We start from the raw sequence: 19,356 nt of genomic DNA on the forward strand, positions 1-19,356 counted from the left end.
ACCTGGACAATAGGTCATGTCTGTGAGGCAGAATTTGCCATTTTAGTACCTATTGTTCTCTGTAATTTTATATTTTTAAATTGTTTTTTTAAAGCTGTTGATTGTTTTTATAATATAACCCGCCATGAGCCTGTTCTATGGGAAAGGCGGTCTAAAAATTGAATTAAATAAATAAATTTGTCTGTTTAAATGCATATGGGTTTTGCCTTTTTACTCAGTAGCTTGACTGTGCTGATGAAACTGTGCTGGCTCTTCTTTTGTTATGAATTCACATTTAGGGTTGCCAAGTACAATCCCAGAAATATCTGGGGACTTTGGGGGTGGAGCCAGGAGACACTAGGGTGGAGCTAGGGGGAGGGGGGAACGGTGCCGGGGAGCATGGCGAGCCGCCCCATCTCGGAGCGGGTGACGCCGCTGCGCGGCTGCCGCCTCTTCTCCGCTCGCTGTGGCTGCTCCTCCGAGATGGGCTCAGGCTGAGCCCATCTCGGAGGAGCAGCTGCAGTGGGGCGGCAGCGGCGCGGCGGCCTCGCCTGCTCCACCTCTGGGGTGGAATCGGGGGGGGGGTGGAGGCGGGCCAGGGGCGTGGCGAGCCGCGAGTCCGGGTCCTAGAAGGGCCCGAATTTGTGGCTCGCCATGCTCCTGGCCTGCCTCGCCCTCCCCTTCTCTGGTTTTGCCTCGCTGGTTTTGCCTGCACTGCTGCTGCCTCTTGGCTGCTCCTCCAAGATGGGCTCAGCCTGGGCCCATCTCAGAGAAGCAGCTGCGGTGGGCAGGGAGGGGGTGGCAGCGGCGCGGCGGCCTTGCCCGCTCCAGGATCGGGCGGCTCGCCATGCTCCCCGGCGCCGTTTCCCCCCCTCCCCCCGCTTCCGTTTTTTTGAGGAGCGGGGGAAGAGGGTGGAAATCCTGGGGTCCCTCGCCAGGGCGGGAGGGTTGGGAAGCCTATTCACATTTGTTGTTTCTTTTTCTTTTTTGACTTTTTTAGTATGGACACAATTAGATATAATATTTTTTTCTTCTTCATCTGTAGTTATTTACAAGACACAAACCTTCAAAAGGTCTTTATGTCTATGGAGATGTTGGTAAGTTTGAAATGTTTAACCAATGTGTTTAACCAACTTGTATCTAAATGTTTATCTAGCTTAATGTTTGCAGATTTCCTTCAAATTTAATAAATGGATATAATTTCACATTTTAATTTTTAATGACAAATAATATGGCTAAATAAATAGATGCTTCCTTTCTTAATTTGTATCTTGGTGCAAGGTAAATCTAGGTATTGACAGAGATCAAAGAACAACGGGATCTATCCATATTAATGTAGTTTCATTTTTGGTACACAGATTACAAAGGAACCTCCTGGTTCAAAGGGAACTGTAACTCTAAACACCAATTACTGGAGTAAGTGTGGAGACGAGGGCTGCTAGCTGGCTGTTTTGTGAGTTCCCCAGAAGTGTCTGGGTAGCTAAGGCTAGGAATGGAATGCTGGACCAGATGGATTTTTTTATCTGATCCAGAAGGGTGTTCTTACAGTTGGTGTATTTTTTTAAAAAAAGGAAAGAAGAAAAGATGCACTTCCCATTTATTCATTGTGAAGAACGCTGAAGTTATTTCAAATGGAAGCAACAGCTATGTTTGATAATATATGAGGTTCAGATTGCAATTCTGATAATGCGAACTTTCCTATCCATGTAATCTGAAGTCTTGCTTTCCAAAGATAATGATTTTGTACTGTTCAGATCACAATTATGATTTCATTAGCTCAATGCTAATGAACAGTCATTATTGTAATCAGTACATAGTGTTTCAGATTAACAACCTGTTGGGTGTGTGTGTTTTTATTTGAAGGCACAGGAAAGACAATGGTGATGGACATATTTTATTCTCATATACAAGTAGAAAGAAAAAAGAGAGTCCATTTTCATGGCTTCATGTTAGATGTACATAAAAGTAAGTTTAAATCTCTTTGATATATTGCAGTGTTGTATGGATATAATGCTCTGTGTTCTTAATTACATCAGTCTTTCTCTCTCTCTCTCTCTTGCATGTTTGGTTTTTATTCTTGAATTGTTCTGTTGGCACAGGTGGGAGAGCTGAGATAAAAAGCTGAGAGGAAATGGGTTGTTAATAGACTGTTGGGAAGATGTACCCTTTCACCTAGGAAAGAGCCGTCTTAAGTGGTCCTTCCTTCTACAAGCTGCTGAGGAAGTATGCAAGCTTCATTTGTTCTGAGATCTCAGGCAGTGGACCAGTTTTATAGTCACACCTACTTTGCTTTGTGTGGAGCAGGGCTGTCAAACCTATGGCCCACAGACCAGAACCGGCACACCTGGGGCTTTAATCTGACCCTGAAGTGGAGCTCTCTTCTTTCCCCCCTCTGCCCTTCCCCCCCCCCCCATCCTTGCCCTTCCAGGCTGCCTCTGAGTGCAAGGAACAGAGGGCAGGGCTGCCAAAGCTTGCTCAGCTTCATCTTTCCTGCTTCTCCAGTGCCCTGCTGGGCTCCACCTCTGGCTGGAAGCTTTTCTAGGCATACCCTGTCTTGCTGACCCTGGCCTATGACATCTCAGCTCTACCTGCCACCATTGTTCCCTCTTAGCTGAGTTAGCGTGAGCTAGCTCACAGTTTTTTAGCCTCCGGCTCTCACATTTGTGTCTTAGCTCAGGAAAAATGACCCCAGAGCACAATAATTTATGCAGTAGCTCACAACTTTAATGCCAGTAGCTCACAACTTTAATACCAGTAACTTACAAAATAGAATTTTTGCTCACAATAGTCTGCAGCTTAGAGGCAACATTGCCTGCCACCCCACCTCCACCCCTTAGAGCCACTCACTTCCAGGACTCTGGCCCTAGGTCATGATAGGCAGGACAGGCAAACAGTGACCACCAGGAATGGGGAACGGGAGTGGCCGGAGCATGGGTGTGAGGTCAGAAGAGGCCGGTCTCCAGCTTGTGCAGGTGGAAAGGCAGAAGAAAAAGAGTGAGAGAGGAGCACCTTAAAAAGTGAGGACCCCTTAACTTTCCTGGGAACTTCCTGGCATGGGTGGCAGAAAGGACTGCCTTACAAAAGTCTAGGCTGAACCTGGGAAGGAGATGTGGGGCACCCCAAGTGTGGGGACTGCACTCTTTAAAAAGAAGCTGCCTGCTCTCAGAGTTCCCTGACTATGTTGTGGCTTGAATTTGCAAGCCACAGCATCCCAAAGAGGCCAGCAGAGGTGATTCCTCCTGTTCAGGCAGCTTGCATGGATGGATGAGTGAGTGGACATCTGGAGAAGCCTCTGCAGTGGAGCAGATAACAGTGGGGCATGCGCTCACCCTGCTTCTCCTTCCAAAAGAGATCTCTTTGCAGCTGCTTTTGAATAGCATAATTTGAAGGGGGAGGGAGGATCAATTTTGGAGTTTAGCCATTTTCTTACTTGTTGCCTTTGAACCTGGAATGAGGCTGAGATTTTAAATTGATATTATTGGTGAGAGGGGAGCTCATCAGGACTGAGATGACTTGCATTTCTGGGAGAGAGAGGGAAAAAGAGGCTGTCAGGGAACTCCCTTGCATAGGCTCAGGCCCGTAGCTATGGAGGGGCTGGGGAAGCACGGCCCCTCTGTTTAAACCCTCCTTCTCTCTCCATTGAAGCCGCCCTCTAGGAAACTGAAGCACTTTCTTTCCGAGTGGGGTCTACTGAGCGGAGGTGGTGAAGCCGAGTTAAAAGGGGGGGGGACAGTGAGAGAGTGAGCAAGAAAGAGAGAGAGAGCAACAGCTCGGGGGGGGGGGAAGCGAGAGAAAGACGGACAGCAAGAAAGAGCGAGGGGAGAGTGAGAGAGAGAGCAACAACACCTGGGTGCTACGAACACCACAGACATTTTGGGGCCCATGTGAACAGGAACTCCATGCTACCACAGACCCTTTCCCAAACCATCCTCTGCCTCTGAGGCGGTGGCAAAGATCTGGAAAGGCAAGCAAACTGCAGGAGGAAGCAGTTGCCCGTCGGGCCGACCAACTTGCATCCTAAAAGGGGGCGGGGAGAATTATGTCTTTCCTGAAGCTTTCAGCAGCAAATGAAAGTCTCCTCAGCACAGCATGACTGTCACTCAGCACTGGCGGCTTAGTTAAAAGACAGCGACTTTGCCGAGGAGGACTGAAGCGCACCACAATATCTTGCTCCTCCTTGCTATAATAGCACATTCCTGCCTGACCTTCTTAAAGGGCTGAGAGCGGTAACAAATGCCTGAGCAGAGGGGGCTACAAGCCTCAACTCCGCCCATCAGCAGTCCATCTCACTTCTGTAAGTGGCTGACTGTTCCGCAAATTGCCAAGTGATTCATGGGGGAAAGCATCATTTTTCAGTACAAGGATTTTAGCTGCCTGCCGTAGCAGACTGAAAATTAGTAACTCATGATCCTTCAATGTAACTGGTTTTGTAGGAGCGCTGCAAATGTGCATACTAGGTGTGACAAGGTTCGGGGGAGTGGGCGACTTCTTCCCTGTTAGCATTCCCCCATTCACCCCCACCCCACGGTCAGACTCTGGCCTGCTGCAGGCTGCTTGGACAGGCAGGGGCTTTCTCATTAGTAGGGGGAAGTGATCCTTGCCTGGGGGCGGGTGGAGGCCAAAAGCAGAACCAGGAAGAAGCTGCCAAGCCCTATGCTCCCCCCCCACACCAATTGTTTTTTTCACCTGGGCCTCTCCACCCAAATTTTTCTGGCTATGGGTCTGCATAGGCTGCAACTGCTTGGGCCAACAAGCCTGCTTTCCATCTCTCTGCTTACAAAGACTTCCCCATTGGGTGAACTTCTTGGGCCAGGGCAAGAGCATCACCATGTGCACTCCAAGGGTCGCTTTTCAGAGCAGGTGACATACGCCCTTCTCCACAGCAGGGCACTTTCTTCTCCCTCCTTGGTTTCATTTGGAAAAAGAGCTGCTCAACGTGAAGGATGGGGAAGGGACCCTGCCTCCCCCCCCGCATAAGACATTGCAGAATTTTTCTGTCTCTCCTGGATAGTGTCCACACTCCTCTTGGCTTGAGTTCCAGCAAATCTGCACATGTTGCCATGGAAGTGCAGCCCAGGGCAGAGTTGCAAGGCAGGCTTTCCCTCCGTTAAAAGAAAACTTTGTTGCCTTTAGCTCAAAGTTTCAACTAGCTTCTCATCAGTTGTTAGTGGCAAGTGGGGATGGTGGTGGAAAGTGCTGTCAAGTTACAGCCAATTTATGGCAACCCTGTAGGATCTGGCAGCTGATTGGCTCTTTTTGACATCTGTCCTGTCTTCACAGCTCCCTGGCTCTTCCTTTCAGCTCTTGGCATGCAGACAGTCCCAGGTGCTATCCCTGGCACCTCCAGTTAAAAGGACCAGATGAGAAAGATTTCAATCTGAGACCATGGAGAGCCATTTCCATTCTGAGTAGACCAGGGGTGAGTGGGTGGGGGAGAAGCTTGCAATGCCCAGCCTTTTTGAGTTTTCCATTGGGTCCTAGTTGTTGTCATCATCATCATATCTTTAATGGTGTTTATCTGTGTCCTTTATAAAATTTATATCTCCACTACCTGGCATTACATTTTGTGATACACATGGCCCAGTCAAGTCCCATTTATATCAGATCTGGCCCTCACAACAAATGTTTGACACTCCTGGTCTGGAGAGTAGGTGCTGCACCTTCTTGTTATAAGGCATAGGATGGGTGAATGAGAGTAAGAAATAGGGATGCAGCCTCCAGGTGGGGCCTGGGTATCTCCTGGAATTACAGCTCATCTCCAGACTACAGAGGTCAGTTCCCCTGGAGAAAATGGATGTCTTGGAGGGTGAACTCCATGGCATTGTACCCAACTGAGACCCCTATCCTCCCCAGGCTCCATCCCCAAATCTCTAGGAGCTTCCCTACCCGGAGCTGACACCCCTATCCCCCTTGCTCCCCCACCAGTGACTTGGAGGCAACCCACAAACATTTGCTGAAGATAATATTACTATTTTTGTTCATAATACAGAAGAATTGCCCACACAGCTTTGATTTAATTGTGGTAATGTTTCTGGAGATGTAAACCAAATGTTTATTTTTAGCTTTGTTGAGTCATTCTAGCACATTCATTGACTTTGTCTGTATGTTGTGTTCATTTCAGGAATACATCGACTTAAGCAGAGCTTGCCAAAGAGGGTACCTGGGTTAATGGCTAAATCATATGATCCAATAGCACCTATAGCTGCTGAAATAAGTGAGGAGGCTTGTCTCCTGTGTTTTGATGAATTTCAGGTAAGAAGTGCATACTTGTTCCTCTACCTGGAAAACAGCAATGTACCCCAAAATATGTCCTGAGAAGCCACATGAGAATTTCTGGCTGATACTGATTACGAAGGTACCATGCGATAAGGCAATCTGTCTACCCTTGTACCTGAAAATGTTTGGAAATTTGAGATGTCTCATGGAACTGCTTCCAAATGTGTGACTCGCCTCCCTTTCACAACTGCATAGTCAAAGCCACCATATTGACTTCTGTGAATAAATAACTAACAATATTACCACGGTTTCAAATACTATTTTTCCTTGTATTTAATTAGTTATTATTATAATACACAGTCCACATCTATTTCATTCATACATCAATTTCTCAGCATGCTGTCTGTTTTGATATGGATTTGTTATGTTTTTTTGAGAAAGAATTATTGTTAAATGGCTTCAGAGGTTGTCGGTATTTTTCAGATGCCGAGAAACTGATCAATGCCGTCACCATAAGCATGGGACTTTGCACTGAAATCGACATATGAAATTGGAAAGCCTTTTTGCAAGCACTTTGTTCAAGAAATACAGGATCAGTACAAGCACTCTTTGCCTACACATGTGAGAGGTTGAGAAGATACTTGCGCTTTAAGAGACATTTATGGCACTTTATATTGTGGACTGTGCAGTTGATGTATGAATGAAATATATGTGGACTGTGTATTAATGAAGTTGAATATATGGAAAAATAGTATTTGAAATTGTGATAATAGTGTTAGTTACTCATTCATGATAGTTGATATTGGTTACTGTTTCATGGTAGTTGATACCTATTCCCATGAATCTCTTAGTTTGTAAACATCTACAAAGTCAGCAGCTGTTTGCTGCTCTAACCTAGATCAGGATTTGCAGTATGGACAGAGTTTCCAAATTTATGGTTTAGAACCACAGCATTGCCTTTCCAGATACATCCACTATATTCAGTCCAAGGCCTGAGACTCAAATGATGCTCCTGGTTTGGAAAAAGCAAAGGAGAAATTGTACTACTACATTTGCAACTGCTGAGGTGACTGCCTTTGATCTATGAATAAAATTATATAGTATTTCAACAACTGAGTTTTCTCAAAATCCATGTTTGTTGAGAGTATGTAAATGTTAGGGCAAGGTGGGAGAACTAGTGGTAAGGAGAACAACCTTTCTCATTAACCTTTCTAAGGTGCTTAATTTTAACCTTTCTAACATCCACCAAATTTCTGCTTCAGATGCTGTCCCAGGCCATTCCCCCTGTCTGATCTGGTAGTCACAAGGGGGGTTTTGTAGAGATGGAATCAGTAGGCTAATAAGTCCTCTCACCTCTTGCCTGTCATTCTTCCCTTTGAATGGCCCTACCCCATGGTAGCATTATCAGACACATGCAGGGTTGGGAGCTTCATGTTGGGCTTGTGAAGAATAGTTCCATTCCGCATTACGTTGAGAAAGAGTGAAATGTTTGCTGATTAGGGTACTGATCCTCAAGATGGCCTAAATGGCTTGAGCAGTGCTGGGGCAGTTTTCTGGCCAGCACACCTGCTTAAATTATATGGAGGTTGTATGTGGAAAAAGAAATGGAGCTATGGATACATTCCTGAATTTCACCACTACTGTAATCAAAAGAGTGCTTTATTCAGCAGAGTCTTGCTCTACAAGCAGTGCTCTCGCTGACCTTCTCATTTTTAAAGACTTAAAATAAGATTGTTTATCTGCAGTTCTGGGTGCTTCCTTTTGACAAGAGGCATTGTGAATTTATTCCAGTTTTATTGTTTTAAGAAGCCCAGGATTAGAGCTGTCTTTCCTGAGTGTAGACATTACTGTATGGAATCCTGCCACTTCCCATTTGCAATATACCAGTATTTTTTCACTTTGGCATGTGTAAATTCACAGCTGGGTTAAGAGTAATCAAGGTGGCACAAGGCAATCAAGTGTGTTTGTTTCCTGACAGGTGATAAATCTGTTGAGGAGTTCATCATTAAAATACTTGTAATCCCATTGTGTCTCTACCATATCCATTTCCTGAGCTATAGACCATTTGTAAATGACCAGTAGAGAATAGGATTATGATAAATAGCATGAATTAGCCAAATTATACCAGTCCAGCCTAATTTACTCCTTTGATAGGAATCTGGCATAGTAGACTATGGAGATGTAGTGTACATTGACTCTAAGGCCTTGGATTCTATTTAATGAGTAATTGAGGTAAGTGTGAACTCTGGAAATGTATTCAGAGGACTGTCATCATGCTGAAGTACGGTGAGGTATGATTTTAAAGGGGTAGCTGGTTGGACAATAGATGTGAGCATGGTGATGGTAGCTTTGGGTCTGAGATACTACAACACTAGCCTTCTCAAGGGAAAAAGGAGCATGGAAATTACAAAACATGGCCATTTGGAAGGGAATTATGAGCAGAGTACTGGACCACTGTGTACGTAACTTTTTGATTGATATTTAATGTATGCCAGATTGTTGGAAAGTGCCATTAAGTTACAACTAACTTACAGTGACCACATAAGGTGTTCAAGTGTCACCCATTGAGTTTCAGGGAAGTTCAGATCAGACATCAGGTCAGCGTTCCAACACTCTTCTACTTTCTGTGCTGGTAAAAAGTATTAAGAGCAACATTTGCTGTGTTTGTTTGCATGCATAACAGCTAGGGAGAATCTGAAAGAAAACTGGATGATATTTCTATCAAGTTTCTTTATAATCCGTGGAAAATAGTTCTTCGCATTGACCACTTAAGTGACCAGGCTAGAGTGACAGGTGTGATATAAATGTAGATGGCTTTCGCATAGGCAGTAGGAAACAGAACCATATCCAGATTTGGGAACTCATGGAGGGAAGAAGTAATGCATGAACAAATGTGTGTAGATTGGGTATGTTCCTGCCTCAGAAGAATGCTCCATGATTGGGATATGTAGTCCTGAAGCTTGTAATGTTTGGTCATGGCCATCATTAGAACACTTGCTTCTTATTCCTAGCTAGTGTTGACCCTCTGGGTGCCTAGGTACCTCTCCCTCATCCACAGACAGCTGAAACACTTACAAATGTTGTGCAAAATGAAATTAAACCAAACATGTAGTATCTGAAATATTGTTCAGGGAGGTATGTCTACTCCCCTACTAGACTGCAGCTTGATGTTGCCATTCTCTCCTCCTGCCTTAATGGTCGTAGTAATTTCATCCAATGCTTTAAGAAAATGTGTTCTTGCTTATGATTCGCCATTAAGAACACTTCTTGGAGGAGGCAGGCAAAGGCTTTCTGCAGATGCGTATACATCCTTTTGGTAGAATAATCCTAAACTGCATCCTTTGTGACCCCTTCAGGTATTTAAAACAGCTTTTTAATGCATGTCTTCACTTTATGATAGTTAACATCACCCCCAATCATTCATGCAGCTAGGACAGGAACTGAAAGCTATGGCCAGAGGACAGGGGAAAGAAAAGTATCTACAGGCATTGTTCCCCTCTAAAGAAGGCTAACCAGAGTTCAATTGGGTTATATCTATGTGATTTCATGCCCTGTCCCTGCCTTAAGGCTTTCATTCTGTTTGAATGCCTTTTTGGTACAGTTGTGCTTTTTCTTTATCCTCCATTAGTCTGTGGACTGACTTTGCTCTCCACCCTGACCCCCATTATTCCTGTTCTGGGCACAGTTAAGTGGACTTTTCCCCTACCAATAACCTCATCTGAATTATTAATAATTTTAGCTTCAGTGTACCAGTTTGTTCAGTGTGCTCACTTGGAGTTTTAGATTCCATTAGTTGAAAATGATGATATTGATGATATTGGATTTATATCCCACCCTATCCCACCCTATCCCACCTCTGAGTCTCAGAGTCTCAGAATGGTCACAATCTCCTTTACCTTCCCCCCCATAACATACACCTTGTGAGGTGGGTGGGGCTGGAGAGGGCTCTCACAGCAGCTGCCCTTTCAAGGACAACCTCTGCCAGAGCTATGGCTGACCCAAGGCCATTACAACAGGTGCAAGTGGAGGAGTAGGGAATCAAACCCAGTTCTCCCAGATAAGAGTCCGCGCACTTAACCACTACACCAAACTGGCTCTTATAGTTAGTTATTTTCCAATCCCCTGCTCAGAATCCCCTGTACAATCCCCAATCCCTTGCTCAGAATACTGATTTTAATAATCTGTGTTCTCATTAACTGCCCTGGTACAAGTGTTGATGTTCATATGGGAGATTTTCTCAACAGCTCTTCATTTTTAAGGAGATAGTGATTCCTGTGCATTGGGACTCACTGAGTGTATAGACTGCTAGTTTGCTTTTAAGTTTCCTTTTTTGTAAACATGCATTAAATATAAGATTCGTTGATGCAATAAAGGACCATATCAATATTAAACTGTTTTGCCTCCACAGGATCCTAAATAAAGCAAATGCTCTAAATATAGCAAAGTTCATTCTCTTTCCCATCATGATGGTATATTTGTATAAATATGTATGTGAAATCTGGAGTTTGCTTAGGGAGATGGATATTAAATTTTTGAGCAGATAGGCAGCCTTGCTGTGTTGATTCCATTTGTAGTTCTTCCTCTCTGGAGGTAAGTTCAGAACAACAAAAGCCCCAGTGCTGCAGTTGCTGTGCACAGAACTGATTTACAGCTACCAACATTACCAAGAAAGCTCCCTCCTTAATTAATCTGCAGAGCCATTTTGTCATGAATTCATCTCCTAAAAATTAATAGGAGATGAATGGATAAATAGATGGGCTTTCATGTGATACTTTTAAAAAATCAAAAGAAGAGGAGAATACCAGGGCCACAGAGTTCATAACATCAGTTCCTGAAGACTGCCAATGACATGAGAGAGTCCAGCAGAGACAGCTTCTTACTCCTCCCTAGGAGCTTCTCCTGTGTGCCCCCAAGAGAAGTAGAAGAGAAAAAGCCCAGGCCAGCGGGCTCATGTGATTCAGAGCCAGAGGACACAACTAGTGGGCTGAGTGAATTTCTCCTGGTTTATATTTCAATATTTTGGTAAATTGTAAGCTGTTTTGGCAACGGTATGTAAATGCAGTCCTAAAAGAATGAAGGGAGAAGAATTCATCTTGACCATGGGGTAAAGGAGAGGGAGGGATGGGAGTGAGAGCTATGAGTTCAGTTCACTGATATGTTCACCTGTCAATTTCAGTTGCAAAAACTGGGAGGAAACTGAGCTCCTCCAGTAGCTCCCAGCTATGGTGCAGGTTTTTTTTAGTCCTTTCAGTGATGGAGTGAGTAAAAAAAAGATGGAATCCCTGTTCCTTGAAACTCCAAATAATTGAGAATGCTGTGCAGTATTCTCTGGTTAAAAAGACATTTTAGATAGACTTTGTAAGGCAGAAGAGCTGTTAAAAGCATACTAATAAAAAAAATTAAGCTCTTATTTTTGTGCTAGCACTAATTACTGCTTATATGTGCTTATATTTGTCATTCATTACAAGAAACTGTACCAATCAGAGGATGACTGAACCCAAAGCACTTGTGCACATAAATTAACGAATAGATTTTTTTTTACTTAAGTGAAAAAAACCAACTGAAGTCATAAAAATCTTTTCTCTTAAATGCTAATGAAATTTCTCCATTCTCTCCATTAGTGGATCCCTCTTATTGGTAATTTGTATCCTTTTCTTTTGTTCCCCTTTGTAATGAATGCTAGGCACAGAAAGGACCAAAGCTTTGAGAATGTTTTCACTTTTGTCTTCCCTTCCAAGGCTACACAGGATCAAAAGGACATAAATTGGTACCCAAGTATGCAAAGTGACTCTTGCTTTTTTAATTATATAGCTTTAAAAGATTAATCTATTTTGGTAGGCAAATAGATTCAAATTTTGCAACATCAAAACACCAACCAAGGAGGCTTCATTGCTCTCCTTTAAAACATCAATAGTTTGCATTCTAATGTGCCTTGTCCATATCTTTCTGTTGCAAATCTAGATTGTTTATAATGTCTGTCCTGTCACTGTTTCTTAACTAGAAATAGAACATGTGTCTCTTCTCGTTATCCTTTCTGTCTGCTTGTTCTGCAAATTTCAGTGGTCTAATCAAAGAGAAATGGTAGTAGTGATTTTACTACTTACTGGCTTTTTTTAGTTCCATGCCCAATAATCCCAATTTTCTGCTTACTTGCATATCAAAATTGACTGCTTTCTTTGCATCTCTGCATGTGCAACTACCAACACTCATACAATTAGTCCTAGCACTCAGACTCAAAGTCTTGTGGACATTTATAAGACAAGACGAGGTCCTTTCCAAATGCCATACAAGTGACCTTTAAAGAACCACAGAAGAGCACTGTGGGTAGAAGCAGCATTAAAAACAGTTTAGGTACTGGCTGCCCAGTTACTTTGTCCAAGAGCACTCATCTCAAATGGCCTTTTCAGTTGGCTTCTCTCTGATAACTTTTCTATACTGATTCCCCTCTTCTATTACAAGTTAACATGTTTCTGAAAAAATTCTGCATATAATAAAGTTAGTGTCTTGAGCCCAGCTGTAATAATTTCATGAACAATAAGCAGGAAAGTGAAAATTCTCAGACAAAAGTTTCTTTTCATTATTAATTGTTGTCCCAATTTTTATTGAAGGGTGTGTGTATGTGCGTCTGTGAGAGAGAGAATGATTTGTGTCTGTGAAGGTTAGAAGAGGCTGACTGTGCTGGAACTGACTGCAGTGCCTTTTTGATTATTCATGGACAGTAATAGAAGGCACTTAAAAAGAACAATGAAATTGCTTATTTTTTGTGATGGGCCATCTGTTGAATTGTTTTGTGCAACAATCGCACAATAGTATCTATGTCATATTGTTCTATTTTCAACAGCAGCTAATTATGTATACTTGGCTACTTGTCCTTTTTTTCTAAAAGTTCCATGACCATTTAAAGTCACCTTCATGAACCTTTGCTGGAAAGGTAATAGAAATCTAAAGCAGCTGGTGTGTATTTTCTTTTCTTGAACTTCTGGGGCTCATGTGTGCATGTGTGTGTGTTTGCTGTTTCAAATTAATGAGGCCTTTTAAATGTTGAGATTTTGGGGGGGGGGCGGTGTCTGTTTCCCACCTGTAGTTTTAGAATGGAAGTTAACATGGAATTGTTTAGCAGTTTGTTTAAAAACCAGTGAAGCTCTACAGTAAAGAGCAGACTTGTTTGAAAAGACTGCCACAATCTCATTACTTATTAATTATCCCTTCCTTTTCTACTGCAAGTGGTAATTAGAATCTTCCACTGTTTACCCAAAGAATTTCTTTCTTTCTCTCTCTCAAGAAGTACAAAACCAAATCTGTTAACAAGTCAAAAATGGGACTTAATGATGATATCTTCCACAGGTCACGGACATTGCCGATGCCATGATTCTCAAACAGCTTTTTGAAAACCTGTTCCAAAATGGTGTGGTTGTTGTGGCAACATCCAACAGGCCTCCAGAAGGTAGAAACAAACAATATGTTGCTATTGGCTGTTGCAGTGAAAGTAACAGATGTCTTAATAGGCTAGCTTCACATGTATTCATTTTCTAGTTATAGTGGATCTCTTAGATTGGTTTCTGCTTTATTATTTTGTTTAGGCCTTACAGTATTCTATAAATGGCAGACTTCCATGGTTTCCATCACCACTGTGTCGGTGAGGAACACAGCTATGCTATGAAAGCTGCATGCGTTGCAAGTGTACTTTCTTGTAGGCTTGATGAGCCAGTATCCCTTGAGCAGCAAGTAAGGGAGGAGGAGGAATGACTAGGCAGATGAATGGGTGGATGGGTGACTGCTCTCTGGACAGCTGTTCATATGGCTTGAATTCTGCTGACCTCAGGAAGAATGGAACCATAAAAAAGGAAGGCTGATGCCTGATTAAATGGGAGAATGTTAGACAATATCCATCCATGTTTTCTGTGGCCCCGGAAGGGAGGACCAGAACCAGTGGGTTGAAATTAAATCAAAAGAGTTTCCGGCTCAACATTAGGAAGAACTTCCTGGCCGTTAGAGCAATTCTTCAGTGGAACAGGCTTCCTCGGGAGGTGGTGGGCTCTCCTTCCTTGGAGGTGTTTAAACAGAGGCTAGATGGCCATCTGACAGCAATGAAGATCCTGTGAATTTAGGGGGAAGTGTTTGTGAGTTTCCTGCATTGTGCAGGGGGTTGGACTAGATGACCCTAGAGGTCCCTTCCAACTCTATGAGTAATCCAAGTAATTGAGATCCACTCTGATGTAAGCATGTAGAGAAACAGCCCAAATGAATGAATGCAAAGTAGCAAGGGCTGTAATAATGAACTTGGAGCAACAGAGTAGAAAACAACTGAATACCACCAAAATAAAAATCAATCCTTTAAAAATGTTTTAGTAAAAAAATTAATTAACTATATAGAATTAAAAAACATTGAGGTCTGAAAATAAAACTCTTCCTATCTTTATTGCCATGTAAAAGCCTAAAACTGAAATCCGCCATCAACATCAACTAGAAGAGTGTCAAGGATAGCGTCAAAAATGTTTTAGTTAATTGTTTTAATTCTGGTTTTTAAGGTTAATTTAATGTTTAATTTAATGTTTTTAATGTAACTGTTTTATTGTTGGTGTACCATTGGTCACCGTATTGTTAGCCGCCCTGAGCCTGCTTCGGCAGGGGAGGGCGGGGTATAAATAAAATTTATTATTATATTATTATTATTAAAAGGAAGCAAACTTTTCTTGGAAGTATTTGCCTTTAATTTTTTCCCCCTTTAAATGTATTAAAGTGGAGACCAAAGAGAATCCACCAGCTGTGGAATCACAGAAAAATGATGTAGAGAGACTTTTTCTGTGCATGAATGGTGGTTTATAGTTGACACAGTAAATCTAATACAAAAGAATGGGGTGGGATGTTAAGTCTACTGAAGCAAAACTAACCAGGTCTTATGGCAGCTTAAAGGCTGACAGTGCCGTCCTAAGCTGGTGTACTCAGAATCTTATTCAGGTCTGCTTAATGGGGCTTACAGAAAAGTGTTCTTGAGATTGCACTGTAATTTTTAAAATTCTAGCATACTCTTTCTTTGAATAGTCCCCCTTCATTCACATTTCACAATGTGGGCTCAAGTCTACAAAAGATTATGCTAAAAACATTTTTGGTGTTCATTGTGCTGCCAGACAATTTTCTGCAATACTATGGGGCTGCCTAATAATTTCCTGATTTCTATACCTGTATCTGTACTAATATTCACTTCCCATGATCTATGTGGATGTCTTTATTAAGTTTCTTTGGGGCTTGCATGAAATGGCAGCAACTGTTTGTAGATCTGGAGAAAAATAAGCTGGGGACAAAATTTGTCTGCACAGTCCATCAGACTTCTTAATAAATTCAGGTACTGCCATAACTCTGGGTATAGTTTGTTAAAATTGACATGCATGGAACTCACATATGTTTATTTCAGGCAGACCTTTTCAAGACACAAAAATATATAACCAGCTTCATTCCCAAATGCAGATGTGAAGAGCAATGTTCACTCTAAGCTGTAGAGTCTTGTGAGCAAAAATTCTACTTTGTGAGCTACCGTACTGGTATTAAAGTTGTGAGCTACTGCATAAATTATTGTGCTCTAGCGCCATTTTTCCTGAGCTAAGACAAAAATGTGTGAGCTGAAGGCTAAAAATCTGTGAGCTAGCTAACTCAGCTTAGAGAGAACACTGGTGAAGAGGTGTGTGAACCACTACTGCCCAATGCTTCATCTGATTTGTTTGTTTTGATTTGAGCTCCAGTGTTTGGCACTGTTATTACATAAATGCTTTGCCCCACATTTTCATTGCATCTCATTTCCACTATGTACTACATTTCAGCTATCTGATCGACTTGGCTATAACTATTTGGGAGTATATTTCCTCTCCATTTATAGGGAGAAACCTGCATATGCTTCCTTCTTGAACTTTTCTGTAATAGTCATATTCTGAACTACATGTGTGTCAAATATGGACTTTGTGAGTGGCCTGAAAGCACCTTATTTATTTATTAATTATTGAAATTTATATTCTGACCTCCCCACGTGGGCTCAGGGCGGATCACAATATAAAATAAATATATAAAATCAATCAATATAAATAACAATTAACTTTGATAAAACAGTATATAATTGTTTAAAACACAGAGTTTCTAGGTGGATTTAATTGGTCTCCAACTTCATAAACTGGACTACATACAGTAGTGGGTGATACTTGAATAATATCAGTAGTGTCAGCAGCATCAAGGAGAGGCTAAGATCTTCCTGGATGCCTGGTTGTCTCAACCAAAGGCCTGGCAGAACAGCTTTGTTTCACAGGCCCTATGGAATGGCAGTAAATCTCACAGGGCCCTGATCTCTGCCAGGAGCAAGTTTCACTGGGTCAGGTCTGAGACCAAGAAAACCCTGGTCAAGGCTAAGTGGACATCCTTTGGGCCGGGGACAACTAGAAGTCCTTGATCTATAGAGTGCAAGACCCTCCAGGGCACATATGGGGAGAGGTGCTTCCTCAGGTATGTTGGTCCTAGGCCACGCAAGGCTTTAAGGTTTAATACCAAAACCTGGAATCAGATCCAGTGCTCAGTCATGGAAAGAACAGTTTGAGGCCCCTGTTTTAAGAGGTTTACACATTTTATGATTTCAGATTGTTCTAGAAGCACATATCCAGGATATATTTACATCAGATTTTGGGCTCTAGTTCAATAGGATGTATCCTAACTATTTTGATACCACTATGAGTGAGTGAGCTAATAAATCCGTAATGCCTGAGTGTATGTATAACATAATAAAACAGGAAGGAGAGCAAAGCGAAACTTTGTGGGACCCCTTCAGAGTTGCATCCTGGGGGAAAGATTCTCCATCGGTATCATTTGGGAAGACTTCATTAAGTACAAACAAAATCATTTAAGAATGGCCATACAGATTCATAATGGGCCAGGAATCCATGACACTAACTAAAGTTATAAAATATGTAGTCATACCCATAGGATAATATTAATATTTAGGTAGCTATTTCAACCAATACAGCTAGCATGATTTTGGAATTGTGTGGTGTGGGGACAGAAAATGGTATTCTGTGAACCTCTAGAAAATGGTATTCTGTGAACCTCTAGAAAGTTGAGAACCAACATGCCTTAGAAACCACCACATCCTCTATGTCCTTCACATTCTCTGAGATAATTGATGGTACCATCTTAGCAGGTAATTTTGTCTCAAGGACATAATATCAAGACATGCTAGATGATACTATCTTTACATATGTGGAACTCTTTCTCTTTGGAAACCAAGCAAAGTTGATTTAGAGTGGTGTAACTCTTGCTTATGTTTAAAGGATGAGGATCCTTTAGAGGATCCTTTAGAAGCACTATGGCTTTTGGAACTGATGTTAAAATGGTAGAGAGACATGGATTGGATGTCCCAGGAATAGACATGTTCGTACATATCTCTCCAGGATATCCCCACAAGTGCTGTAGGAAACCAGCCATGCAAACTTTATGGTTTGCATTGTGCCTCATCAGTTTTTCAGGCCAGCAGCCACCAGTGCTGGATCACCTGGAAATCCAGCTCAGATTTAGTGCTTGCAAGCGCTAAAACAACTTTCATTCTTTGCACATGGTCTCATTTAGAACTGCCGCATGTGTACAGAAGGTGATTGTTTGCTTAAAGATAGAGCTGACAATCCTCCCAAGTGGCCCAAGTGTTAGGTTTACTATCTCAGTAGAATATGAAAAAGAGCTTGGATCATCTTGCTGAAAGCAAAGTAATTTTGTGGATGGCTGCTATCAGCAGATCATTAGCAAACAGAAGTGGCCTGTTAAAATTATCCCTTTATTTATGTAAGTATTTTAAATCAATCAATCCACTTTCTTAATATTTTTAAAGCTGCATGTTGAAGGACTTAAGGGTCTAAGGAAAACAGTACATGACACCATTTGATGCACCTAGGAGAGGTGAGGTGCACCTAGGAGAGCCAGTTTGGTGTAGTGGTTAAGTGTGCGGACTCTTATCTGGGAGAACCGGGTTTGATTCCCCACTCCTCCACTTGCACCTGCTGGAATGGCCTTGGGTCAGCCACAGCTCTGGCAGAGGTTGTCCTTGAAAGGACAGCTGCTGTGAGAGCCCTCTCTAGCCCCACCCACCTCACAGGGTGTCTGTTGTGGGGGGAGAAGATATAGGAGATTGTGAGCCGCTCTGAGACTCTTTGGAGTGGAGGGCGGGATATAAATCCAATATCATTATCATAATCATTTGTTTGGAATTCACAAATGTATTTTATTGGTTCTTGGTGTAAATACTCTTCTTAAAATGGCTCTGGCTTCTGTGAGGTGCACCTGATTTCCCCCCAAGAGCTTTCCTTCTCCTCCTTTCTGATACAGCATATATCAGATGTCAGGAATTGTAAAGGGCATTTGTACCACTAACTATATTCCTCAGTTGGCCCAGGCTGCTAGTAAGTGCTGGAACCCCGTAGGGAAAATGTTGAGTAGTGCTAATGAAGTGGAGCTGCCCATCATAAATATTACATGATAATAAAGACTTTAAGGAGGAAGTTTCCACTGTAGTGAAAATGTTTATCCTTGGCTTCTTACTTGCAGGCACAGCAGAGTGCCCACACAAAGCACAGGGTACTGAGAAAAGTAATCCATGTGTGAAATTCTGTCTTTTCTGCTTTACTTCATTGCAAATTATTCCTAAACCTATAAAGTGTTTTTATTAAGCTAAAAAATAAAAGGTAGTCCCCTGTGCGAGCACTCTGGGGTGACATCGCATCACCATGTTTTCATGGCAGACTTTTTATGGGATGGTTTGCTGTTGCCTTAGCAGCCCCATGGCACAGAGTGGTAAAGCAGCAGTACTGCAGTACTGTGATCTGAACTCTCTGTTCATGATCTGAGTTCGATTCCGGCGGTAGCTTGATTCAGGTAGCCGGCCCAAGGTTGACTCAGCCTTCCATCCTTCCGAGGTCAGTAAAATGAGTACCCAGCTTGCTGGGGGGAAAGTGTAAAAGACTGGGGAATGCAATGGCAAACCACCCCGTAAAAAGTCTGCCGTGAAAATGTTGTGAAAGCAACGTCACCTCAGAGTCGGAAATGACTGGTGTTTGCACAGGAGACCTTTCCTTTTCCTTGCCATTGCCTTCCCCAGTCATCTACACTTTCTCCCAGCGAGCTGGGTACTCATTTTATCGA

At 42.5% G+C, this 19,356-nt stretch overlaps 1 protein-coding gene across 3 annotated transcripts in view; it reads left to right on the forward strand.

Moving 5' to 3' along the window:
• The window catches only part of AFG1L (AFG1 like ATPase), a 104,657-nt gene that overhangs the window by 11,467 nt on the left and 73,834 nt on the right, over positions 1-19,356 (forward strand). For 2 of the 3 annotated variants that reach the window (XM_060237885.1, XM_060237877.1), the window contains exons 3-6: positions 1,025-1,076; positions 1,843-1,944; positions 6,101-6,231; positions 13,540-13,639. In XM_060237885.1, the coding sequence (XP_060093868.1) occupies positions 1,025-1,076; positions 1,843-1,944; positions 6,101-6,231; positions 13,540-13,639 (385 nt within the window). The remainder of the gene's footprint in view (positions 1-1,024; positions 1,077-1,842; positions 1,945-6,100; positions 6,232-13,539; positions 13,640-19,356) is intronic. The other variant, XM_060237894.1, reaches the window with a different exon arrangement.

The sequence above is a fragment of the Heteronotia binoei genome, chromosome 1 (assembly GCF_032191835.1).
Source record: "Heteronotia binoei isolate CCM8104 ecotype False Entrance Well chromosome 1, APGP_CSIRO_Hbin_v1, whole genome shotgun sequence".
NCBI classification, from domain to species: Eukaryota; Metazoa; Chordata; class Lepidosauria; order Squamata; family Gekkonidae; genus Heteronotia; species Heteronotia binoei.